General features: G+C 47.0%; 1 protein-coding gene across 1 annotated transcript in view; it reads right to left on the bottom strand.

The window, feature by feature from the left end:
- Window positions 1-385: 385 nt before the first annotated feature.
- col6a1 (collagen, type VI, alpha 1) overlaps window positions 386-27,612 on the bottom strand; it is a 55,421-nt gene continuing 28,194 nt past the window's right edge. The window contains exons 22-35 of the mRNA XM_043693331.2: window positions 25,924-25,986; window positions 23,702-23,752; window positions 21,353-21,388; window positions 20,180-20,242; window positions 15,586-15,651; window positions 12,411-12,446; window positions 12,251-12,287; window positions 11,466-11,474; window positions 10,226-10,359; window positions 6,867-6,976; window positions 4,686-4,866; window positions 4,388-4,559; window positions 4,229-4,258; window positions 386-3,470 (exon numbers count right to left, since the gene is read on the bottom strand). Coding sequence (XP_043549266.2) covers window positions 2,869-3,470; window positions 4,229-4,258; window positions 4,388-4,559; window positions 4,686-4,866; window positions 6,867-6,976; window positions 10,226-10,359; window positions 11,466-11,474; window positions 12,251-12,287; window positions 12,411-12,446; window positions 15,586-15,651; window positions 20,180-20,242; window positions 21,353-21,388; window positions 23,702-23,752; window positions 25,924-25,986 — 1,590 coding nt within the window. The 3' untranslated portion in view covers window positions 386-2,868. The remainder of the gene's footprint in view (window positions 3,471-4,228; window positions 4,259-4,387; window positions 4,560-4,685; window positions 4,867-6,866; window positions 6,977-10,225; window positions 10,360-11,465; window positions 11,475-12,250; window positions 12,288-12,410; window positions 12,447-15,585; window positions 15,652-20,179; window positions 20,243-21,352; window positions 21,389-23,701; window positions 23,753-25,923; window positions 25,987-27,612) is intronic.

The following is a 27,612-nucleotide window of genomic DNA, read 5'->3' as shown; positions in this document are numbered from 1 at the left end:
TTATCTCTGTTTTGGTTGGGATTTCAGTAATAACGCATAAACAACTGATTCAGCTAAGTTTCAGTGATTCTTGATGTTGGTTTAGTTACATGGTATTCTGCAAAATTATATACAATCACCATTCCACATTTTAATGTACATGATTTTATGTGGAAAGGCAGCGAAGTACACTATACAAAGATGGGAGGTGTACATAAAGTTGTTCAAGAATGACAGCCTGCAATTGAACATGTCTGTCTTATTCAATGCAATCCACAAAACTAAAGGAACTAGCACAGAAAGTTGCCTCATTAGCATAGTGCCAATGGTTTACAAGAGGCATCTTTTTAAATAAAGCACACAAATAAACTGAAACACCAAAGGGAATTGCCAGATAGTGATATAATGACAGTGAACATGAAACTTTTATTTAGTACTGATGACCTAATCCATGTAATGATCCCTAACTGTGACATTACAAATGCAATTGCAAACATGGTACAGATCAGGTAAAAAAAAGTCTATATTTTACAAGTAAAAAATAAGTTCTGCAAAATACAAATTTGTTAAAGCTGGTTTAAATCACACACATGGTCCAAAAAGTGACTTGCGTTGTATGTTTCCTTTTGATCACCCTCTATGCTCATAGCACCAGTATAAGATTACCTTAAAGTAACATTTATTTACATTCAAAATGGTTACTTGTTGATCATAATAGTTTATACATTAAAAGAAAAAGAAAAACTGAATGGGTTAGGTCTCAGTATGAATGCAGATTCTAAAGAATTCTCCTAGAATAATTTGGTGCTCCATAGAGCACACACTTTGTTTTCTCTCACTGCACCTTCATTATACAGAAATCTTAAATAATCTGTTTGATAAGACTTTTTCCTCTATGAAAGCATGATCTTCCACAACGCACATAATCGGGCAGGGTGAGGTAAAGATCAGACCCCGAGGACCTCGCATTAATGCTGGGGTCCCGCAAGTCCAGACCCGCTGAATAGTGAAGTGATTATGGCAGGATCTGCGGTTCTGAAGCACATTAACACGAACATACTTGGGAATAATTGAGACCCAACAAGTCTTGACACCTTCCTGTACAGAAACACCATCTAACCTCCTTCAATCCCTTCTGCCTTCTCAAGAACATCCAAATGTCCCTCGAGTTCCATTTATACACATCCAACTGTCCCTTTACCTCATTTCTAACTATCTTTTTTAATGACCTTCCCCAGTGCTTATTACCGTTCGAGACGTAGTGGTTGTTATTGCACACTTTTTTAAAAAACCAGGAGCTGTCAGTTTCTCTCAGATATTTATGTTCAGCTCATTATTGACCAGAATCATTTTAGGAGAATGGCTTAAACTGCATGTGCACTGCCACTGGCAGATTTAGATGTTTAGGTGGCCTCTAAACTGCTAATTGCTTAATCGCACAAATCAGCCTTCCTGCTTCTTTATTCAAAGCTCTAAGCTCTGCAGCCAAAAGCTCAAATAGCCTTAAGATCATGCAGCCTGAACTCATGCCACATGACCTGCGCTCAGCAGCTAGTAGAAAATCTGATCGTCAACGTCCTGAAATGCACCTCGACTCGGGCTGTGTTTCACAGATGACACAGGGACAAGCATTTTTAACTGGGGTGCTGACACAAGTTTGCAGTACAACACAGATTGGCAGCGATCTAGTGGAATAACTGTTGAACTGCTGGTTTCATATTACGGAAGTTAGTTCAGTGCCACGGCCCGTTAAGTCAGCTAGCAGTCGTTCCTTGCCTCGCCTCAGTTAGTGTTAACCTTCTCCTAAAGCAGTTGTGCACATAACGTCTTATCAAGGGTCACCAAAGAGGTTGGAACCCATAGGGACAACTAGAGAAAGGCCTTCCTATCATACCTTTTGCTTCAGATTCTAAAAAATGGTTGCAAAAGGGAGTGCACAATGAGGAAATGAAGGATTGTTTGAGAAGGTAGCAATGGCAATGCCGCAGGCTTTAGATATGTTTCGTAGACACCTCAACAAGGGCGTGAAGGCTCCAAATCAGGAATGAGGCATGTCTGAGCTTGGAGTACCCAAGGCCTCACTGCAATTGGGGCACCCCTGCCAATATCCCCAGGTGTCGGCCTCTTTGGCAGTTTCTCACTGAGGTGGGAGACTTGGTGAACAGCAGTGATCAGGGTGGGGGACCACTGGCAGAGGTGTCGTGAACTTAACAATCTCGGAGACCGACATTTAGTAGGCCACATCTGTGCCAGGAAATCCCAAGGCTACAGGGCTTGTGATGCTTATTCTCTCTCACACACACACACACACAGTAGCCCAGTTTCTCAGACAAGTTCCAAGAGCAGGCCTTTCACTGACAATTTGTAAGGGGGCTGGAAGCTGACCAGTCATCTCCCTGATAACGGCAAAAGGGGGCTTTTGCAGCCATTCAGTGAGTACTGCAAAAATGGTCAACTCCCCATCCTTCCCCATGCCCCCATTTTAGGGTCCAGAGAACAGGCGTAACAATGGCCAAATTCCATCGCTATCGTTATTTCTAAGGAATTCAAAGGCTATCAACAGGAACATGTGAAGGAACCCACCTGGACTCACCTAAACCTCGGCTGGAGCGCCTTTTTGCTGGCTGCAGTAATGGAACAGCAGCGAGGAGGCAAGGTTGATGTACCCCCCACGCACTCCCACCCTAATCAGAAGAGAGCCCAAGAGGGATATACACGGAAGAGGTGGGGAGTGCGTGCGGGGACAGTGGCCGGGGTCACAGAATTCCCGAAAGCAATTATACATCCTAAGAAAGCAATTTCCCAAACGATAGTAACCACCTTAATCGAAATGCGTAACATACAAGAGAGAGAGCTTAGAGGGGGCCGGGTGCAGGAATTTCTCTGTTGTTAATCAAGTGACATTTGTTTGGTGACTGTTTGGTAAAACACGCCTTTCAAAAGGCTGGGGTAGTCCTTCACCCGGAAAAGATGGCGGGAGCCGCGATCTACATCATAGTCAATGGCTGTGCCTGATACCAAGGCCCGCAGATTGTTCTCATGGACCTGATCGCCTACTGCTATGACGTAAACTTCAATGTTACGGGCTTGGGCAGCTTGCGCCTGCTTTTCTATGTTGTTCACCAGGTCTCCCTGGGACCTGCCGTCAGTGAACAAGAGCAGCTTCTTCCTGACGTTCCGGCCGCTGCGCTGGAAGTGGGTGTTGACACCCTCCAGGGCGCGGCCCACATCAGTGGCATCATTCATGAACTCCATCCGCTCGATCCGATCGGCCACCTCAGTGTAGTTGTCAGAGAACGGCACCTCGATGACCTCGGATTTGCTGTATTGAAGCACTGACGTGCGCACTGTGGTCCCACGGGCACGCTTGGCATTGAGGAAGCGCTCGGCCAGCCGCTTGACAAAGGTCTTGCTCGTCTCGAAGTTCTTGCTCCCCACGCTGGTGGAGCTGTCGAGCATGAGGGCGATGTCTGTTGACACGTTGAACTGAACTGTGGAGGAAGCGGATGCTGTTAGCCACTGTCACGACAGATAAAACAATGGCTGCTGTTGAATCTCTGGGATGCCAAACTAGTACCCATGGGGCGTTTGGCAACCTGGTCTACAAATCTGAGGTCCCTCGGCTTCTGCTCCCTCTGTCCCGTCGGGGACGTGAAAAGTATTTCAGATTACTTAAAGAGAAAGGGCACAGATGAACTTTTCAAAATGGCTTCCACTGCCAATCCAAGATAGGAAGGAGCCTACTAATTGTAGTAGGGGATAAACTACATTTATTGGAAGAGCTGAACTGAGAGAGGTCTCTTTGTGGTCCAGCAAGGGGCAGGAAAACTCATTACCCTTCAAGCCCCACAAGGGGTTTAACAACACGACAATGGCTGTACCTCAGCATTTTACACCGTGCCCCACAGTGCTAAACAGCCCTGCCATGGATCAAGGTCAGCCTCCCTGAGTCATCATTCATAACTGGGAGGCCCAATGTGTTGTCTCTGTTCTATTCCCCTTTCCCCAATGGCTTTCTAACACAACATTATTTGATTGTTGGCAGAGGATACAGATCACATCAGGCCAGAATGTCCCCTCCTTTCAAAGCAGCAGGAAATGCCCACAAATTGACCATAGGCCTGGGTGTCTACAGTGGGGAACTCTGCTCCAACATGGCTGAACCGACAGATGTTAGCATCTCCGGGTCTCCCATATCTCTTGGGCTGAGCCCTTAACTACCAAGAAAACATGTTGGAAGCGTACTTACTTGGACAGGAGTAGTCTGGGCACTTCTTTTCTGCAGGAGAAAATGCATAACATTAGCAAAAAGGTGATTAGTGATTGTTTAAAAACCTAATTGAGGTAAAGAGCCTCAGGCCATTCTCTCAAGGGGAGGCTGGTTGGGGCGAGAGCGCAGTCGACTTACCTCTGCAGATGAACTGAGTGACGTTCTCAAGGAAGGCGTCCTCCAGCAGCTCCATGAAGTTGTCTCGTTGCAAGCTGAGCCCAGGGGTTGGAGCCGACTCACAGGCGATCTGCCTCAGGCTTTCGGCAGCTGGCTGGTTGCGGAAGATGTCGCTCACACCGACCGAGACAACCTGGAGCACAATGAGAAGTGAGTGAGTGGCCTAGGCAGAAGCAGGGAGCAAAGCCCGGTCTCTCTGGGCGGGCCACAAAAGCCAATGTCGGTTACGAGAGTCAGGAATGAAGGAAAGGAGCCGTACGTTGGCTTCATTGCAGAGTGACGACAGCGACTTGGGGTCTCTCGAAATGTCTGACCGCCCGTCAGTCAGGACCAGGGCGACCCGGACTTGGTTAAGTGACCCCTTGAAGGCTGTCTTTGACCAGTCCAGCGCAGTTCCAGTGAAGGTACCTCCTGCAATCCACTGGAGGTTCTTGATTGCACTGCGAATGGAAAAAATAAAGAATTTCACCCCTCTGACCATGCGACTTTCCCCACCCCTCCCCCCCCAACCCTGAACATGCTTCTGATAATCCCATCTGCTTCTCACGCTGTGCCGAAGGCTAGCATTCAGCTTCATGGATACAGCCACTCTCCGATGTCATACCCAAGTGAGTGCTTGTTCATTCCCCCCACCCCGCAGGCTTGGCATTGGGAGGGGGGGGGGGGCGGGTGCCGGCAGAATGCCTGATTGCAGAGGGCTCCACTAATCACCTCTGGATGGCTGTACAGCGGCTAGCACCCTGCTGCCTGGCAGCACCGGGACCCAGGTTCGATTCCAGCCTCAGGCGACTGTCAGTGTGGAGTTTGCACATTCTCCCCGTGTCTATATGGGTTTCCTCCCACAGACCAAAGACGTGCAGGTTCGGTGGATTGGCCATGCTAAATTGCCCTGTAGCATCAAGGGTTGTGCAGGTTCGGTGTATTAGCCATGGGAAATTCAGGGATAGAGTTTGGAGGAGGGTCAGAATCGGGACAGGAAGCTGTTCAGAAAGTCGGTATGGACTCAGTAGGCTGAATGACCTGCCTCCACATTGTGGGGATTCTATAATTTTTTGACAGCCCCAGGGGATATCCAGCAGTAGCTGAGAGTCGCACAATGCCGTCCTGGATGGGCAGATGAGGTTGGGAATGTAAATGGTTCCCCATTGAAGGACCGCCTCTGGGAATAATGCTTAATTGTGCTTGGGTCACCTGAAGGGCTTGTCACGTGAACATATGGAATAGCAATAGAAGTAGACCATTCGCGTCCCTCGCAGCTCCTAACGCCACACACGACTGATCCATTTATGCTCCAGTTCCACATTGCTGTTTGCCCCCTGAGAACCCTTCATTCCCTGCCCAACAACAATCTATTTACCTCTGCCTTATAAATATTCAATGACTGCACCCCCCACCCCCTTCTCCGGTACAGTCACACTACCCTTAAAGGGAATAAAAATCTCCTCCTCTCTGCCATGCAAAGGTAACCTCTGGATTTTTAAACAGTGTCCCCTAGTTCTGGACAGTCCCACAAGAGGAAATATCCTGTCCACACCTACCTTCTTCAGACCATTCAGGATCATGCACACTTCATATCAAATACCACTCACTCTCTCTCTCTCTAGTAGATACAAGCCCAGTCTGTCTGACCTATTCTCAAACGCCAAGCCACTCGTTCCAGGTACCAATCTAGTAAACTTCTTCTGAACCACCTGTAATACATTCATATCCTTTCTGAAATAAGGAGACCAAACAGCACATAGTCTCTGTAATGCAGTCTTAGTGATGCCCTGTATGACTGAAGCACGACGTCCTCATATTTTATGTTCCAATTGCTCTTCTAATTCCCCTAGCTCGCTTCAGATAGCCCAGCTTTCGTGTTGACATAGTTGGCCTTATTTTAGGTTGAAGTGCTAGTTCTAGACCCATTCTTCTCCCTTTCAGATGGATGTAAATTCATATTGTGGTTGCTGCTACCTAGGGATGCCTCACATCTGAAGTTATTAATTAATCCTGTCATAGTACACAATGCCAAGCCTAATATAACCCACTCTCTGGTCAGTTCCAAAACATGTTGCTCGGAGAAACTCTCTCTGAAGTATTCTATTTGATACTCCTGCTAATCTGATTCCTCCAGTCTATAATGTAGATTAACCCTAACATTAACTCCGGGTGCCATTTAAATTGACTGTCCTGATGAATTGACATCTTATATCGACAATGGCTGTACCTCAGCATTTTACACCGTGCCCCACAATGCTAAACGGCCCTGCCATGGATCAAGGTCAGCCTCCCCAGAGTCTCCATTCATAACTGAAAGGCCCAATGTGTTGACTATGTGCTATTCCCTTTTTCCCCCAAAGGCTTCCTAACACAATATTTGGTTATTGGCAGAGGATACATATCACACTGGCATGTTTAACGCGGAAGTGGACCCCCAATCAAAACGCGTGACACGTACACTTTTAGTTCCGGCAGAGTGTTAATGTTGGGATCAGTCATTGAGACCAACTCCTCAGTCCCTGCGTGACTGTACTGGACGACCCCAATGTTGGACTCCTTGCCATCAAACTACAAGTTGCAAACAGAGAGAAGAGTTGGTACGCAGTTAGTACATAGAAAACAGGGTCTCTCAAATCCTTTCCTCTGCAGTTCCTAGCTCCTTGTTATTTCAGAGATTTACCTTCGCTTCAAAAAGGCTTAGGCCACTAGGCTTAGACATGAACAGGATACGCACAAGATACAGTCCAATTAGTGCAGGGGTGAGGCCTACCATATTGGAGTTTCAAAATGGCAAGGCGCTAGGAACTGTACAGGAAGAGGTTTGAGGGCCACCAGTCATTAAAGGCCAGCTCCACAAATCAGAAAAGGTCAAAGGATTGCTGCCAAACAGGGCACGACAGGCAGAGGGCAGGAGGTTCCACTCCACTTGTAGTGAAGCTCACCAGGAGATCGGCTTTCAGTCCCAGTCACTAGGACCTGCTGTCCTTGGAGGGAGTGCATTGCAGTTTAACCAGATTGTTCCTGGGGCTTAAGAGAATTAAACATGAAGGACAGACTTATATTCCCTTGAGTAAAGACAATTCAGAGCTGATCTAATGAAACATATCGAATGTTAAAAGATTCAACAAGGTTAGGGTTAGATAGCAGGGAGAATTTACCACTGGCAGGGGAGAGTTCGGTCAGCCAAGAATAAACTTGGGAAGCACGGTTTTCTTTCTGCAAGGTCGTGCAGGTTGGACAGGCTGCCACTGCCTTCCTCAGATTATAGTCTTAAAACCATTGACTGGGTTTGAATGTGTAATTTGTTTTCAATGTTTTGTTAAAGATGACTTGCTTCCTGACCATAAGGGGCACATTTTGCATTCCCAACTCTGTTCAAAATTACTGTTAGATCTGTTGGCAGCATGTATCATGTGAGAAAATATCAATAAACTATATAAAGCCAGAAGGTGCCAGAGGTTGGATGGTTTCCTCTATACTGTTTTTCATGTATTATTGCTTTGAACCTGCTTCATATTTAACTAAGGCATGGAAAATAACAGCTCACAGCTATAAAATGATTTAACAACCCTAAAAGGAACATTACTAGTATGCTGGACATTATAACTACCACCTCCACTTGTTGTCTGAAGTAAATCCAACAGTGTGCTTTACTTTATATGACATCCAAATACAATTTCACTCAAAGACTTGTACAACTTCAAACCTAAATCTGATCCCACCAGAATCATAGTCAAGAGTGTGGTGCTGGAAAAGCACAGCGGGTCAGGCAGCATCTGCGGAGCAGGAGAATCGACATTTTGGGGAGAAGCCCTTCATCAGGGATGAGGATGAAGGGCTTATCCCCGAAATGTCGATCCTCCTGCTCCTCGGATGCCACCTGACCTGGTGTGCTTTTCCAGCACCACACTCTTCGACTCTAACCTCCAGCATCTGCGGCCCCCACTTTCTCCCACCAGGATTACCATTTCCTAGCTTTTAGCTTGCTTGCCCTCAGTGCCTTAATATTCAAACCTATCATCAGCCCCCTCAATAACATGGTGGCTCACTGGTTAGCACTGCTGCCTCACAGCACAAGAGAACCTGGTTCAATTCCAGCCTCAGGCGACTGTCAGTGTGGAATTTGCACATTCTCCCTGTGTCTGTGTGGGTTTCCTCCCACAGTCCAAAGATGGGCAGATTAGGTGAATTGGCTAAATTGCTCATAGTGTTCAGGGATGTGTAAGTTAGGTGCATTAGTCAGGGGTAAATATAAGGGTAGGGGGAATGGGTCTGGGTGGGTTACTCATCGGTGTGGACGTGTTGGGCCGAAGGGCCTGTTTCCACACTGCAGGGATTCTATAAAACTGCCTATTTGTGGTCTGTTCTGTATTTAACATGTGTACCATAATTGATGTTTCCTTTTCTCATGTTTTGTGCAGTGCACTTGGAGCTGAGACAATCCGGTTTCAAATTAAATTGCAAAAACGGCAGCAAGGAAAGGAAATTCATCTTGATGATCACTGTACTGCCACCCTCTCCGACTAAACTATGGTTTAATAGAGAGCTTGCACAACCGCTGTGCATCTTGGGATAGGCTCATCTCCATGATCATCTCTTGCAACCAAAAGAAAAGCACTCATTCTACATACGACAGCTGGGCATCCTTTCAGGGAAAAATAACTACACCTTATTCCCGGGTTTGGATTGTGGCTTTGTACTCAATAGCATAAATTAAATTCAAGTCGATTTTCCCCATTGATGGAGGGATCGGGATACAGATTTAAGGTAAGGGCAGAGGTTTAGAGGAATTGTGAGGAAAACTATTTTCACCCAGAGGCTAGTGAGAATCTGGAACTCACTGCCTTTAAAGAGTGATAGTGGCAGAAACCCTGGGAATATTTTGGAAATATTTAGGACATGCAGTTGTGATGCCAGGATATGCAAGATTATGGGCCCGAGTGCTGGGAAATGGGATCAGATTGGTGCGGTGGCTCTGAACAGCAGAGACGCAATGGGCCAAAGAGCCTGTTTCTGTACTGTAGATCTCTGAGGCTCCACGACATCCAAGGACGATTCGCCCTCCTTTGAAAACACACGGATTAGTTAATCACTGGGCAGCACGGTGGCTCAGTGGTTAGCACTGCTGCCTCACAGCACCAGGGGCCGATTCCTGCCTCAGGCGACCGTCTGTGTGGAATTTGCACGTTCTCCCAGTGTCTGCGTGGGTTTCCTCCGGGTGCTCCAGTTTCCTCCCACAATCCAAAGATGTGCTGGTTAGGTGAATTGGCCGTGCTAAATTGCATATAGTGCTAGGTGCACTAGTCAGGGGTAAATATCTGAGTGGGTTATTCTTCAGAGGGTCGGTGTGGATTTGTTGAGTCAAAGGGCCTGTTTCCATACTGTAGGGATTCTAATTAATGAAAAGAGGCAAAATCCCTTTCCAAGCTGCTTTTACAGTCACTCATTCACTGGTTTTAAATTTAGTGCTAATGCTCATTGTCAGGACTGCATCTAACCATGTGATTTTGCCAGAAACGTCTATTCTCCCGCTCCTCGGATGCTGCCAGGAGCTGCTGTCCTTTTCCAGCACCATCCTCTTGTCTCTAACCATGCCCTGTTCAGCTGGGACTGTTTAACACAATACCTCACTTATTTGAGGAACAAATTTACACAAAAAAATAAAGCTGCATTGCAGATGACTCCTTTTGTTTTAAAAATACAAAACACAAATGAAGCAACGTCAAAGTCAAAGATTAACATCTGCTCAACCGGGAAATCCAGTCGGCCGGTCAGTCTTGTTGGTAGATGAGCAAACTTAAAAGATTTTATTCTCACCCTGATTTTCTCATCTCTGCTCAGCCTCTCGATCACCGTAATTATGAACTGCTTGGCTAGAGCAAAATTTTGGTCTCCGATACTCTCTGAGCTGTCCACTACAAACAGGAGGTCGATGGGCCCACACTTGCACTCTGCAAAATAGACAAGGTTGGGTAGATTGACCGTGTTAAATCGCTCATAGCGTCCAGGGGACGTGTAGGCTAGGTGGATTAACCACGGAAAATGCTGGGCTACAGGGATAGGGTAGGGGGTGGGTGGGATGTTCTTCGGAGGAATGATGTAGATTTGATGATCCGAATAGCCTACTTCCGTATTGTGGAGAATCCATGGAAAAGTGATCCGTACAACTCCCCATGAAGTGGCTTGCAATCATTGTCACCTTTCTCATTTCTCCCACGCCTTGCGTGCAGCCGGGATCTTCCACTGATTTCACCTCAGGCGTGTTAATACTCTGTATTTCTTAGGGGGGACTTCAGTTATTTCACCATTGCTGTATGTGCCGGACATGCAGTCAGGACAAGTAAATGGTATTAACATACATTAGTCAAGATCAAATGGAATATTGGGATAGGGTCAAGGGGCTGAATGGCTTCCATCTTCCTGGGTGGACAATGATTAGTGGAAGGTGCCGTGTTCATTAATCCTCAAAATGGCTGACTCCCCTTATCATTATTCATTACTTTAGCCATAAATCTCCCTCCTAAAATTGCTCTGGTGTTTGGAAAAACAGGAAATAAGCTCTCTCAGTCACATTCCTTTGTAAATTGACCATGTCAGTGTATTATCTTCAATGTACCAGAGTTGTTTTGTTTTAAAATGGACTCAGATGTCCCACAGGTCATTGACCTTTCTATAAAAGGGACTCCCAGCAGCAGAAACCTGGTTTTGAACTAGCATTACAGATCATTGAGCTACGAACATGGACGAGGAGTTACTCTGTTAGAATCCTGAAACTTTATTGATGGTTCTCCCACCGCTGCTAATAGATCGCCATCTTTCAGGTCACTGTCTGAAACAGTTTGGTTCACACTGCTTACACGCTAACACAGACTGATTGGTAGGGGATGTCTTTAAATTACTGTCAAACCGAGGTGAAGCACTGACACTAACTAAAGTGAGGGAACATCTACAAATACTCAAGCTCAAGGGGGAAGTCAAGTAAATTTGACAAAGGATAGAGTTTTCAAATATGCAGCAATCATCAGTTTATCTGTATCAAATAAAACAATTTACTCACCACAGCAAGCTGTGAAAAAAAGGAAAGATAAAAGCAAAATCAGCAATAATTGTTCATGGGATTACTAATAAGTTATTCATATTTTAAAGCATTCTGCATCTAGTCATATAGTCACCTCAAGGTTGAGTCTTGTAATTCTGCATACATTTTTCTAATAAAAATAATTCATTCACAGGACGCCAGTGCCAATCCCTAATTGGCCTGGAGAAGGCAATGGTGAGCTGCCTTCTCAAACTGCTGCAGTCCCCCGTGGGTAGGCACACTCAGTGCTGTTTGACAGTGAAGGCTTAGGAAGGGTAGCTCTACAGTTTGAAAAATTACCCCTGTGCCTTTTTGTTGAATGTGAATAATTGATATGGCATTTTGGATGTGACTTAAAGAATCTGCCCCTGCTGATGCCATCCTTTGTCACACCAATGATTGCAAGGTTGCTGTACGAAGGCTGGTTAAGCAGTGCCCATGGGTATTTGGTACGCTGTGCCATGCCGTTTGGCACATGAATAAGGAAGGATGGAACAAATTTGACAAGTACAATTTGACAAAGCAGCTGAGGGCATCCGATCACAACCTGAATGGGAATCTTAGCCGACCCGTTAGCTGGTTACTCAAGTCAACTGGAGGATCCTTACTGCCACTCTGCCTGAGACTCAAGGCCAACTGAGAACCAGATTAGACCAGCGCAGCTTTCAGCTGAGCCTGGACACTCAGACCTCAGAACCTCCAAATGACGGTGTATTGACAACCAATTCGCTGCTTTGAGAAAGTCTGCCTGATGGTTCACTTACAGCACATGCGTTTGATGATGTCCAATATTTCACATTCCTGTTAAAGAAGAAGAGGAGGGTCAGGAATCTTAGGCCATACGCTCCAACCCCCAATGACTTGGGGCTGTTCAAATCTCTCTGTTGGTATTAGTGTGTCAAAAGCAGTTCTCTGCATACATACCGAAGGCCCAGGAAGTCCCGGGGGTCCAATGGGTCCCTGAGGGTGAAACAGAATAAGTATGATTGTTATTATTTTGTTGGCTTTGAATTTACACACCACTTTATCCTTGAGGAATGAGGAGGGGGGGGGGGGGGCTATTAGTGTTTCAATTGGATATTTCCTTTGAGCTTCCTTAAAGGAACCAGGGAGATATTGGCGTCGAAAGGGGGAAACAAATGAAAGCAATGTGAAAGTAAAATAGAATGGATTCAAAAGTCAGTCTTCCCCGAAGCCACCGTCACTGGATCAAACGCGCACAAGTTCTCCACTGTGATTAAACCCCACGCTTTGCTTCCTAATGACCATGTACCTTGGCGTTTGGATCCTGCTTAAGTTTACAAAGGGCCTTTCATATGGTGCTTTGTGGTAAATGGCAAGTATCCTTCCGAGGAACCACAAGCAACTGGAATGTTGAACTAAACCGGTCTCCATGGATTTCAGTGGGCTGAGCACCTGTTTGCATTATGGGATGGCTTGCACCAACAAGGGGTGATGGGAGTTGAGTGATGGTCAGATGTGACTGATGCCAACGCCCAACGTCAGCCCTTTAGCCTATGTGCTGCCTCTGCCCATACCAAGTACATTTTTCCCCAACCAATCTAACGTGCCAACATCCTGGCACGCACTCTGCCCTGGCACACATGCAGTTATTTATTTTCCTTTGACTTTTCCCTCTTGGCCCTTGCCCTGTGGCAGACGCACTGAAGGCTCAGGAAAAAGGGGCCAACAGTACCTTGCCCTGGAAGAAAGCAAAAATCCACAGAGTTGGCAGCCACCATGCTCAGTCAGCTCACCTTGAGCTGAACTCGGGAATTTCGAAAAGCCACAAGTTGCTGGTCTAAAAGCAGAACAGCCAAACCAGCATTGCTCCTTCATAAGTGTGTTCAGGAAACCAAAGACAGCACTTAAAACCTAATTGCTATCTTTTGCTAACGCCAGTGAATCTTCTGCAACATTGCACATCATCAGCAAAAGGGGAAGCAAGGAAAATCATGCAGACCATGGTTCTGTTAAGCCGTAGATTTGAAGCCTGTAACGTCAACCCAATATTAACGAAACTGCTGGCAACTTTGATCAAAGGGGCATCGGGGGAGTGAGACGAAGGTTCCTTTAGATAGAGCTCTCAGGGAGTCACAATGTTCAGAGCCTGCAGACGTTGTGGTCCATGAAGGAGCTTGTGACATGGCGGGGCAGCTTTCTGACCAATCATCTATTGAACCCTCATGAACATTTCCAGGCCGGGTCAATTTGTATTCTCAGGCAGCAACTCCACCAGCGATGGGGAAGGGAGGAAGTGGCAGCTGCTATGGGCTTTGAATGGTTACAAGTTTTTAGAGGTCCCCCATTCCTTTGGCTTTGATGTCAAGGATGAGGCTGCCTCCATTGTGACGGGGTCACCGGGAGCTCAGGGCAAGCTGCTCCCACCTCCACCCACCCCCTTTCTCAGAGATACTCGTCTCAGCAGGAGGCCACCTGCTGCAATTGCAGGCAATCCTTCACACTGAGGAGGCACTGTCAGAAAGTGAGGGAGGATTTACTGCCATTGGTTTTGGGAGGTTGGGTTGGGGGCACACTGGCCAGTTCATGGAGTGTGGTGGGGAGATGGGGGAGGAGTGGGGCAAACACAAAGCACATGGAGGGTAGGTATCACCCTTCCCTCATTGGGAATTACAACTAGTGGTATGTGATGTGCTTGGGGGTGATGTGTGTGGCTACTGGACTGTTGGTGAGGTGGGACGAAGATAGGGGTGAGGACTGATGGAAGGCAACACGTCCTGAGCTGGGGGTGGAGGAGGTGGGTGGGGGAAGGTTTGTGGATGGAATGACCGTGCGAAGGAAAACTTAAACTGAGTTGGAGGAGACTACGGGCTACTGATGTAAATGCAGAAAATAAGCAAGGGCTAATGCAGAGAAGGAACCTCAGCCAAATGGCCATGGGATATGGGGTGGGCAAGGAATTGGCTGTCATTGAGGTGGCTTGGGAAAGGAATTGCAGCAATTGGAAGACCCTGGATGGAGAAGGAGGTGCTAGTATGATGGCTAAGTGGACCAATGGGAATTCTAACCAGATTCCGTTGTTTCTGGAGCACCATTGACTATTGCATGCCGGTCAACCTTCAAAGCCTGGGAAAATCTCCCCAGAAAAGGAGGGATTGACACATACACTGGGTATAAAGGTGGGGCTACCATTAAATGAAACATCCATTTGGGGTGGCATGGTGGCTCAGTGGTTAGCACTGCTGCCTCACAGTGTCTGGGACGTCCCACAGTCCAAAGATAAGCAGGTCAGGTGGATTGGCCATGGGAAATTACCCAGAGGGTCCAGGGGCTTGCAGGCCAGGTGGATTGGCCATGGGAAATTACCCAGAGGGTCCAGGGGCTTGCAGGCCAGGTGGATTGGCCATGGGAAATTACCCAGAGGGTCCAGGGGCTTGCAGGCCAGGTGGATTGGCCATGGGAAATGGGGGGGTTATGGGTGGTGGTAGTGGGTCTGAGTGTGTGGGGAGTGTAGGTCTGGCTGGGGTGCTGTTTGGAGAGTTGGTGCAGACTCGATGGGCTGAATTCCTTCGTTCCGCACTGCAGGGATTCTCGATTTGAGAGGTGGAAAATGAAAACTAACTATAGGTGGCTCTTCCATAACATGATGGGGGCATTCTTACGCAATCCTGCATTGTAGAAAAATCACGCTTTAGAAATAGTTGACTGGGACAACACTACCATTATAGGGCAAGCGAAACAAAGAACAGCCAGGGAATTCCTAGACGCTTGGCACTCATCCACAAACTCCATCAACAAACACATAGACCTGGACCCAATATACCGGCCACTACAGCGGACAGCTGAAACTGACAACCGGAAGCGGCAGGGACAGGCCACTATAAATGCCGGAGGAAACACCACAGAAGCGCTTCACAGGAGGCTCCTAAGCACTGAGGATGTCACCTAGACAGGGGACGAAACGTTTGCAACAAAAACTTCCAGCTCGGCGAACAGAACCACAGCAGTGTCACATGAGCTTAGTACCAAAGAGACGTCAGCTACAGTGCGCGGAACAGCATAAAATCCCATCACCCATTTACTGGGCTGCCGTTCTAACATGCTCAGCTGAGGTTCAACAGCGTGTCCAACTCCTTACCGGTTCCCCCTCTGGACCTCTGTAACCCTTGGCTCCTTTGCGACCTTTCTCACCTGGAACATCGTTCTGAGGAAGTAAACACAGAGAGGCGAGTTTGCACAGTCAGTCATCGGTATATATTTTTACTCTACAAATAAAGGCCACTGAGATCAACCCCTGTTGCTTTTGCAACAAATGCAAATGACTCTGTGATGTCTAGAGATTAAAACAATACTTCTGTATCCCTTCCAGCCTCGAAATTGTTTTCTGGCAGGTAATGCAGGTAACCGGACAGCTTGCGATGGGAGGGCTGTATTGTGCTTGAATGATGGTTTAATCAGAACATGGGTTCAAGTCCCAACCAAAGGACTCAGTTACAAAATACAGGCTGACCTGCCACCGCAAACACCGAGAGAGTGCTGCACTGTCAAAGGCACTCTCTTCAGATGAGGCCCAAGGTCCTCTCTGACACCGTTTTGAAGAAAAAGTGCTCTGGGCAACATTCATCATTCGACCAAGATTGTAAAACACGTTTCTGCTCATTACGGCGCTGTCTGCGGGAGCTTGCTGTGCACAAACAGGCCGCTGTGTTTTCCACATTACATCAAATGGGCTTTGTGGCCGTAAAAGGGGACGGTGAAAAAAAAAGGGGGTCTTTCCTCAAATTTTCTAGGACGAGATAAGACCGTGCCTAAATTTGCGTTTCCCTGTGAGAGCTCTCGAACAGAGAATGCTCATTGCCTTACTGGGCTGGAGTACGCTGTTGAACTTCTCACCCCATCAATTTTCAATCCTGTCACATTCCTGGTATTTCCAAACAGGGCTTAAAACATCATTTGGCGCTCACTGCGAAGGGAGGCTGTTTAAAAACTCAGGGCTGATCGTTTATAGAGCTGTCACCACAGTACACACAGTTTGGGATGTTATACACACAGCGTGTGCAGGTTGCTTTGAGTTACTGGTAGTTTGTGCGTCGGTAAAAGTAGATTAACTGGACTAATATTGCTGCTAGACTTTCTACGTATCACAGGCCAGGTTATCAACTGCATTGACACTGACTGGGGACTACCTATGGGCTCAATGGGTTCCTAAAAGCCAAGCCTCCAAAACTGACGTTGAACAATATTCCAGTGCCTTGATGAATGAGGAGTGCTGACTAAGTTTCAGGGAAGCCACCACGTATTAAGGGCTTCCAATCTTCCGAGAGTTCACAGTGTCTTTTGAAAATGCCAGATGCACATCCGGCCAAAGTTCTGGAATTCTCTCCCAGAGCCTCCCTAGTTCTTTATCTCCTTGCTCTCCCTTCCTTTGACCAAGCTTTCAGTCACCTTAAGAACACCGTACGTGGCAATGCCCTGACCACCCCCCTGGGGTTTGGTTTATGGCACTCAATGGCACTTGGGGAATGCAAGGCGAGTGAGCAAACATTAAATTTGTAAAAAAAAAAGCACTGTCCTTTTGCGACATAAGGAGACCAGTGGCCAAGTGAGCAATGGAGCTCTAATTTGGTCAAATTTTCACAAAGCAAGAGTTAAAACTGGCCAATGACGAAAGGGGACAGAGCAGAAACAGCTGCTTAAAATGATTCACTTGATCCGGAGAACATCTGGTACATGCAGTTTCTGTTCAGAACTGTCAAAGATTTGTGGGGAGCAGTGATCCTAATGTTGTTTTGCTAAGGCTAGAGGACTGTCTGGGAACAAATGCTCGATCTCCTGGGAAGAGCTTCGAGGAAGACGTGGCTTTATTTAAAGGAAAGCAGGGGCAGTTCAACCTCAATTTGGCCAATTTTCCTCAGTCAAGCAACATCACAAAAACAAAACGATCCGGTCATTTATCCCACAGTTGGCCGAGAGGCCTTTACTGACCGCAAATTGACCTTGGTGCTTCCTCTTACAGCGGTCAGGTAGTTTGGGACTCAACAAGGTGAAGAAAGACATGAGGAAAGCTATTTCCTTCCTTCTTGCTCCAAAATGGTAGGATGGACAGATCTCAGCCAATTGTTCATTCTACAAGCAATAGCCAACAAGGGGACTGCTAAGTAGGTGAAATAAATGTTTTTTTGGGGGAGGGTGTTGGGGTGCAATCAAACCAATTTTATTAATCCACTTCTGGTTTAGAGTGCCCATAGAAACATGCCCACTGCTTGAGGGGCCATTGCCTGGCATCAGGAACCCTAGATAGTGTCCTTGTTCCCCTTACTTTCCTTGGCAAAGCGATACCAGTCAAGATTCATGGAGGTAAAAGGGAGGACGGCAGATGCTGGAAATCAGAGTCTAGATTACAGTGGTGCTGGAAAAGCACAGCAGGTCAGGCAGCAGATTCACTGAGGTCCTGAGTCTGGTAACCAGGCACCGGATAGTAGACAGAGGCCTGGTTTGGGGGGGAGTGGGGTGGAGGAAGGTGGAGGGATGTGAGGAATGCAAGTTGAATTCATTGTTTCTGGCCGTGCAATGATTGTGGAAAAGAGAGAAATCTTTGGACTGTCCAACCTTCTGGGTCAAACGGCTGGGCCAAAGGAAGGAAATATGGTTTTTTTCTGGAATCCAGCATCCTGGAGCCAAGTCAGAGAAGCCAATCTGGGACATCTCAGCTGCTTCATCCCCTTGTTTACAGCTAAGAAAAAAAAAGCAAAAGTCCAGGTCCAGTTTTTGGGGCCCACTGGGCCTGGTGCTCACAACCACTCCCTCATGGATGAGTACGCTACTGAACCACCCGTGCCTGATCTCAGCCAACAGCTGCACTTCACACTTTGGGCTTCTCAGGAACGCTGCCCGACCAAAGACAGACATTGGGAGGCAGGACCGTATGCTGAGGCAAAGAGCTGGCTTTTCACAGAGTCTTCAAAAGGAGGAGAGAGGTAGTGAGAAGGAGAAGTGGTGGCGGGGGGGGGGGAACAGGGGGAAACAGGGATAGGGTTTAGCCTTAGACACCAGGTCAAGGCAGCTGAAGGTGTGGGCACAAAAATGGAAGGAGAAAGGAGTGCACAAGAGGCCAAAAGGTAAGTCCAGCTCTCAGAGGGTTGTCAGACAGCAGTAGCTAAGGCTAGATTACTTACAGTGTGGAAACAGGTCCGTCGGCCCAACAAGTCCACACCGACCTGCCGAAGCACAACCCACCCAGACCCATTCCCCTACATTTACCCCTGCCCCTAACACTACGGACAATTTAGCATGGCCAATTCACCTAACCTGCACATTTTTGGACTGTGGGAGGAAATCGGAGCACCCAGAGGAAACCCATGCAGACACGGGGAGAATGTGCAAACTCCACACAGTCAGTCGCCTGAGGCGGAAATTGAACCCGGGTCTCTGGTGCTTTGAGCTAATCACTGCTGCCTCACAGAGTTAGGGCTTAAATCGTACGGTCCCCAATTTGTGTCAAAGGAGGTCATATTGGGAGTTAGCCACAGCCTAAAGAGGTCTGGGTGTAGGATAGAGTCCTGTAGATATTTACTTTTACTGTATTCACTTGATCTTGATGCGACGTTTTGAGCTCTATTATTACTACCGGCTCCACATTCCAAGTTCATCGCCTCCCATTAGCTGAGAAAATACTAAATGTTTGGGTCAGACATGGAAACAAGTGACATATTAGACCAACACCACTAGCAGCCCACACCTCCAGCTCAATATGGGAGTGTAATTCCAAGAAAACGGAGAGGGCAAAAGGATGGGGACAGCTGCACTCTCAGGAAAAGTAAATAACCCAGTGACTGTCAGTTGGCTATTCCACTGGGGAGCGGTCACCACTAAGCACAATTCTCACCCTCCGCTACCTAGAGTTGCACTGCTTGGCTTCTCTCTATAACTGAATGTTTCTCACTTCAGTTCCCATTGGAGACTCTCAGACCCAGTAGGGACCGGTCAAGTCAACAGGACTCAGGTACACACCAACCAAAGATCCGATTGGGTGACTGGTGATGCCTGAATGGCCTCCTTCTCCTGTACCTGTGACTGGACATTAAGCCTGGAGCTGTCCGCTCTCTTATGGTGGAACAAGACGCTATTGGACCCACTGGTGGGAGCCCGAAAGATGCGACGTTTTGATCGATGAAATAATCGCAGAATTATTAAACGGCGCATTTTAAAATAGAGGCACAGATCTTAGGAAACCCACAAAACATCTAACCGCCGCAAATCTAGCCACAGATATCTCACGCTTCATTACTTCTCCTGAAGAGTTGTCGATTTTAATTGGTCACATTGTCAAAGGTAGCATCACTTCCTGCCACCATCCACCAGTCAACACAAATGCTTTTGGAATTAATAAATATCTGTGATAAATAGAAAACGGCACACACACACACACACACACACAGTTGCTCTTTTCTTCCTGAGGGCTAAAACTTGAATGTCTTCTTTCAGGCATTATGCAGCCTCCTCAGGTTACAAATAGCTGCATAAAACCCCAAACAGGTGTCTAACCAAATCTCCGGGCTACAGTCACCACACACAATCACTGTCCCCAACAGAATTGAGGTAACTACTCTCTACACCCCCTGCCCGAGTTAAACCACCACCTTCAATTTAGACCAAATGACAGTGGGATTAGAGTGCAAGTCCTCCCCCAGTGAAACAGACAGGAGGCAAAACCACTTCAAGGCATCACTTACATCAGCGCCAGGGTCTCCGGGCTCACCATCATCACCCTTCGGACCTGGGAAGCCTTTTGTTCCCTACATGAGAGGAGCAGAGATGGAGAGAAAAAGAAAGATGAGACACGGAGGTGGCCAAATCTCCAATTCCATCTTTGGAGAGGAGTTTCTGACTGCCTGATGGAATCTGTCACTTTACACCTTGAACTTGAGGTAATTAGCTGTGAGCAAGAAAGGGGAGTCGGTGTTTTTAGTACTTTTCGCCTTTTATTTTGTTTGTCGTGAGAGGGTGGGAGAGGGGAGGGAAACAAATGGGCTTAATGTTCCCATTCACCTTGGGTTGGGGGAGGCAGGGGGGCGTTGGGGAAGATTAGTAGATTCTTGGATCTTGGTGTTACTCCACTGCCTGATGGGTTCTCATCTTGGATTTGAAAATCTCCTTGTAAAGCTGGAGAAAATAAATTCTCAATTTTGTCACAGGCAGGATCTGGCTGGCATCCATCAGGCAGCGGCAGGATCTGGCTGGCATCCATCAGGCAGCAGTGGAGTGCTAATCCCGATACACGACACCCCGTCCTCGAGGGCAACTTGGGGTGACCAATGGGATCTTCCCAACAATGAACAGGAACACACCCTCCATCTGGGCTGAATCCCAGCCTGTGTGCTGGGGCCAGCCTCCAGGAACATCGGCTAAAGGTGCCCCATTGTGGGATGGGTGGGGCGGCAGTTTTCGTTGATGCTCAGCCTCCTGACTTGACTTACTCTCTGCTTTCTTCTTGTTTGAACAAAATTCCAGAGGAATTGCCACCAGGCTTCAGGAAGATGGCCAAAAGTTGGGAGGGAATTGTGTTTGCTGTCAGTCTACAAGCGCCAGTCTCCCTCAGCTTACCGAGTTCTGGTGCGGAATGGAAAGACCCAAACCCTGGGGTAAGGCAAGCAAAAGGGACTGGCTCCTCACAGTTTGTCTGGGGGACAAGGGGTATGTACTTGACCCAACATCACTGGGCCAATTTCACGCCAGCTTTGGTCCCCTGCAAGGAATGCTGGGATACCCTTGCTTTGCCATCTGCTTTTGTTTCTCTTTTGATCTCTTTCCCAGACATAAAAGATAATGTTAACTGCCTGATGGGATATCAAGGAGATATACAACACTTTCCAACAGTAGCCGAGGAATTAGGAAGGACGACTTACATTAGATCCTGGGACTCCTTGAATACCAGGAATACCCTATCAGGAAGGCAAACAAACATTTATTAGATTTACACTTTACATTAAACTGTACCAACACAGAAAAAGACTATCTCGTCTAGTATTCAGGTAGCACACGTTTAAACTATTCCCATTTCACATTACGATGGATCAAAGAAAGAGTTACATTTACCAGATGTCTCAAAGCTCTCTACAGCCAAAGAAGGTACCTTTTCTTTTAAATCATGGTCACTGCTATCACGCAAGGTACGCACAGGAAGCTCCCATTAACAACAAGGTGATAATCGCCAGACAATCTTCTTTTTGTGATGTTGGGTGAGGGAAAAATATCGATCAAAGCACTCAGGGAAAACTCCCCTGCTCTTCAGTCAAAATAGTTTCAATATTACATTAAACCCAAGCAGGCAGATGGGGTAGGTTTTGTTTAACTTTTTCTCTGAAATACAGCAATTCTGATGGTGCAGCCCTCCCAAGGTAGAATTTGTGGTGTGTTCATGTTAAAGTTGGACTTGAACTCAGAATCTGCTGATTCAGTAGTGCGTTGTCTCAACTCTCATTCAATGCTTGGTGTAGATCAATAGGAGTCCTCCCAGTTGGCAGAGGAGGCAGCACTTCTGATCTGGAGACACCGTGAGTTGTAAAGGTTTTATGGACCTCACCTACCCTCTATCATCAGATCACTGCCCCAACAGCCAAGAAACAATAGTAAGAAGCTGTGACACTCCTGAAGACCTAGCATGTTTATCCAACCAATAAATGAACTGATCCAGGCAGGGATGTCCCATGTTCGATCCTTGACTCGTACAATGTTGGCTGGCCTGAGACCAGCCAATTATCTGGAGCGTGACAACAGGCCTTGGTGCTCCTGAGCTAAGGGCAGTGGGCAGTGAGGGGAGATAGGTTCCACAGTGTGTGGGTTCATTCTGTTCTGTACCTGAAGTTGTCGTCGTCATCATCATCATCATCATAGGCGGTCCCTCACAGATGACGATATCTCCCATCCACTCTCATGGTGAGTCCAGAGGTGGCTGTACAGACCAATGCAACTCCCATAGGCTCTGTTACTCTTGGGGCAGAAGGTGGTCATGGGAAGGGGTGAGCGAGGCATTGGTGTGGCCGCGCGCTTCATTCACCAGACTTCTGCTTTTCCCCAAAGGCAAATCTCGAGGTGCTCAATGCCTTCCTAAATTCTCCTCCTCCATTTTAGACGATTTAGGGCCAGTAATTCCCAGGTGTCAGTGGGAATGCCACATTTCACCAGTATCCCTGAAGCGCTTGCTCTGTCCCCTCTCAGAGCTGGGAGTAGAGCACCCACTTGGGGAGTCTCGTGTATGTCATGCAGGCAACATGCCCAGCCCATCACAGCCAATCAAGGGCCTCAATGCCAGGGATGCTGGGATACCTGGTGGTGGCTGGGTTGACGACATAGAGCCGCAGGTAAAATTTGCTGAACTAGTTCACCGGAAATGAGAGCGTGCCAGCCTAAACTGATCCTCAATCTCAAGAATACTTCCCCACAATTAACGGTGTTGAAATTTTATGGCTACGCCACATAACAGTCAGGGATGTATGACGTGACACTGTGGCATCTTCAGTGGGAAGATGGAAATGTTCAAATATGGAAAGGAAACCATGACCTATTCGTTCCCTGTCAGATTTTTTTGACCAGGAATTGCCAGATAATAAATTGAGAATGTGGGGGAGGTTGTGAAAGCAACAGTGAATCAATTAACTCAGGCCAGAATTCAGGCTACAACGTGCTGACATCAGCACAGAACAGTGCCTTCATCCATAAAGACATGAGAGAAGGAGATTAACTTCTGTGAAATAGATAAGCAGTGTGTCAAAACATTTAGCAGCTGGCCATCTTTACCTCAGAATCAGAAGATCATGTGCTCAAGTCCCACTCCAAGGCTCAGCCAAGGCTGACACTCCAGTGCAGTGCTGCAGAGGTGCTGCACTGTCAGAGGTGCGGCCTATCGCGCAAGATGTTAAACTGAGGCTCGACCCGTGCCCCAGGTGGATGTTTGAGACCCTGCAGCGTTTCCCCAAAGTACGGAGGAATTCTCCCTGGCCGCATTAATCAACCTACATCGCTGAAGCTAATTAACTGGTCGCTCTCAGGTCAATGCCTGTGGGAGGTTGCTGCACGCAAACATTACAACAGTGACTTTCCCTCCAAAGATCTTCACCTGCTGTCCTGGCATCATGCATGACACCATCAAAACACTGCACTTTGACAACCATATTCCACAAATATTGAAGTAATGAAACCAAGAGATAATGCAATAATAATGACGTTGAATGAAGCAAGTAGTTTCAGCCACTTACAGGTAATCCAGGCGGGCCCCTGGTCCCGTTGCCTGAGCTACCAGGATCGCCCTGTTATCGATAAAGAAAAAATGGTGAGAGAGTGTTAGAAAAGAAAAAGAGCCCTCTGTTCAAGTAAAATATAAATGGTTTTCAAGTGAAACATCAATTTAGGTCAAGTCAGAGACTGACCTGACAATCTGGTCTGTGTTTGTAGAGTGTTACACTCCACCACTGAGCACTTCAAGTCACATTTCTGTCCAACTGAGGTATTTAGTCTAACCCTGTGCTTCTGCTTGCTCTCCCAAGCCCTTCAATAACCATTTTTATTTCCTCCCCACCCCGCTCCCCGAGAGGATTTCAATCTTAAAGCAATGGAATCACATTCTACCTGATCTCCCGAAGCTGTCTCCAAATTCAATTTCTGGCTTAGCACTAAAAAAGCACCTTCTGGGCCAGTTCCCAAGTGATTAAATTGCTGAGTTCCTGCTTGATTGACACAAAATAATTGGACACAATGACAAATTTGTTTTGTGCTCGTCCTAAAATATGTATGTGCCAATCTATGTCCCAACTGACATGCAGATTCCTTTACGAATGTTGCAATGTGCTCACAAACTTGTGACTTCATCTTCCTGAGGTAAGTCATTAACACTGTACTGACTAGACTCAGATATACAGCACAGAAACAGACCCTTCGGTCCAACTCGTCCAAGCTGTCCAGATATCCTAAATTAATCTAGTTCCATTTGCCAGCATTTGGCCCATATCCCTCGAAATAGGTACATTCCTGTTCACATACCCATCCAGATGCTTTTTAAATGTTGCAATTGTACCAGCCTCCATCACTTCCTCTGGCACCTCATTCCATACACGCACCACCCTCTGCGTGAACCAATTGTCCCTTGGGTCCCTTTTAAATCTTTCTGCTCTCACCTTAAACCTATGCCTTCTATAAGTTATACACTTCCCTACCCTGGAGAAAAGACCTTGACTATTCACCCTATTCCTTCCTCCAGATTTTACGAATCTCAATAAGATCACCCCTCAGCCTCCGATGCTCCAGGGAAAATAGCCCCAGCCTATTCAACCTCTCTCTCCAACCCTGCAACATTCTTGTAATTTTTTTCTGCATGCTTTCAAGTTTGACAACATCTTTCCTGTAGCAGAGAGACCAGAATTGAACACACTATTACAAGCGTGGCCTCATCAATGTCCTGAACAGCCGCAACACGACATCCTGACTCCTATTCTCAATGCACTGACTAATAAAGGCAAGCAACTCATTACTTTCTCCTTCTAACTGCTCTGTCACTTTAATCTTCCACACAAAGGAAGCAATCTCCCATTTCCCTTCCTCCCGTAGCTCTGCAAACTGCCTCATGGCTGACGTGCAAATCTCTTCTCAGATTGCTTCTAAACCCCTGCAGATTCCCGACGTGGGGATCCTGGTCTCCCTCGACTGATTTCTTGAGGCAGGAGAGAAGATGACTGTACTCACTGCACAGCAGAGCTCAGGACCCCAGCAATGGGCTGGGCTGCAATCCAAACTGCATTAAATCAGAAGGGTGACAGGATAAGCCTCCACTTGCCGGGATGAGTGCAACACCGTCCAAGACAAAGCAGCTTACGTGACTGGCACCTCAACCAATGCCTTAAAAATCTAACCTCTTGACTGGAGTGTATCCCATCGACAAGATGTACTCTACAAAGGCTCCTCTGGCAGCCCTTCCCAAACTCAGCGAGCTTCACCACTTAGAAAGTGGAAGGAACAACGTGATGAGTTTGCCTCTGTCCCAACCTGACATTCACATTCCTCTCCGAGTGACATTACATCCTCCGCTCAAAACACATGATGATTCCTTCACCATCACAGGGTCAAAACTCTGCAACTCCCTCCCTAACACCTTCACCACACTGGTTGAAGAAGAACAGTCCAACAACTAGCTTTGGAGGGGCTACCAGAGATGGACAATAAACACTGACCTTGTAATCTATCACCACATATCAGATCAAAAAGGTGGAAAAAAGCAGATTTTGCATTAACACACAGGAGCCTGGACCTTTCATCTTAACAGGCCCCCCACACCCCCCACCCCCACTGCGAGGCTATTAATTCTGCTGAGGTTGAAACATCTCTAGCTGAGAAATGAACGTGACTTTATCCTCTTGGGTACTGACCAGCTTCAGGGGTACGAATGGCATTTAATGCCTCTACGACTGGTTACTGTGCATTTTCTTACCATTTCTCCCATTGGGCCTGGGTCTCCTGGGTAGCCCTTTGAACCTCTGGGTCCCCTCAGTCCCTGCAGGAATGGATGAAGCATCAGTAAGCCCTTCGCGGTCTCAATTACAAATTCAGAAAAGGCTGAATGTCACAAAGGAAAGAGATGGTTGGAGAGGTGCCACTGACTGCATCGGTGGTGACACTGGTCTTCAATGGGTTTGTTGCCCGTAACGTTCACTGAGATGTTAAGTTACTCAGCTCACGGGCAAGCCTGACTTTATTGTGCGTCGCTTGGCAAATATTCCCCTCATTCTGCATTGGTGGGGATACATTCAGTTCAACACTGGATGACTGATATGCCCCAGGCAGGCACAGAGATTCAGGAGACTTCTCCCTGTACCCAACATCCTCTGTTCAAGAGAGAGCCAGCCAGCTGGCACTAAAGCAAAGGAGAGGAGGTTGGGGGCAAGGTTTGCTACAGAGCACAGCAACAACTTACATTTGTATGGCACCTTTCATTTAATAAAACATCAAATGCGCACCATCAAATAAAGTGCGACAGCCAAACTCGAGATTTAGAATTAGGTTTCATTGTCAGGTGTGCTCAGGTACAGGACTACAGTGGAAAGTGCCACACACGGCACCATCTTAGGTACAAAGGTGATAAACTTTAGGTACCAAAATAGATTAGGAACAAAACTAGGGAAATAAAGAAAAAAAAGCTGAACATTTTAATTACAGCTCTTCATAACATAAATTAGGGAAATACGCTAAAAGTTCTAAGGAGATGGTATTTGGCGAGAGATCCAAAACTTAATCGAAGGGGTAGGTTTTAAGAAGACCCTTGAAGAAAGAATGAGAGGTTGTGGCGAGGTTTAGGGATGGGCTTCTTGAGGTAGGAGCCCAGGCGTGGCCATCAATAACAGAGTGTCTCCGGTCAAGCATGGACATGGGGCCAGATGGAGAGGAGAGTAGTTATCTCAGTGTCATAGGACTGGAGGAAATTAGGGAGAGATTGGAAGCCATTGACAGATTTAAAAGCTGAGAGCATTTGAAACTTGAGGTGTTGCTCAACCAGGACCCAGGCAGCAAGCACAGGGAGGTGGACCTGGAATCGAACGCAGTGCGAGCTAAGACAAGGGCAGCAGAGAATGACTCCAGTTTATGAAAGGCGTAGTTCACAACCAGGAAAAAAAAAACAAAGTGGGCATTGTCACTGGAGATCTGAGGCATTCTCAAAAGGTCTGTGCATTTCCCAATGCAACTTACAGCTGTTAGCATCTGGCCCAGATGTAGGTATGTCCTTGGGGAAGAGAAGGCTTGTGGCTGAAGGGCAGCATGGGTCAGCAGTCAGACCATTAGTTAACCCAGGGCTGGTCTCTTTGGGGGAAAAGGAACTGAATCTTTCAAATTCACAACACAGGTAAATGTACCTTCAGATTCTATTTTGAACATGGTCCAGGCCAGTCCAAAAATAGCAATCACTTTTTCTCGCATGTGATCGGGCTCCTATCCCTGTCTGAGATGGCTCTAAGTGCCTGATCCATGTCACAGATAGGTCTAAGCACCCGATTCGTGTTGCATGCTCGGAGTGACCACTGCAGACACTCCCCACTATCCCCCCACTCAGAATCCAAGGAAGGCAGCTGCCTGAAAACTCACCTCCTAGTGTTTGCGGAAAACAGGTCAGAATTATTCATATTCA

The sequence above is a fragment of the Chiloscyllium plagiosum genome, unplaced genomic scaffold (assembly GCF_037043375.1).
Source record: "Chiloscyllium plagiosum isolate Xiang-an unplaced genomic scaffold, Cpla_swu_hap1 HiC_scaffold_7, whole genome shotgun sequence".
NCBI lineage: Eukaryota > Metazoa > Chordata > Chondrichthyes > Orectolobiformes > Hemiscylliidae > Chiloscyllium > Chiloscyllium plagiosum.
Note: the sequence above shows the minus strand (reverse complement) of the source record. Positions and strands in the feature narration are given on the sequence as shown.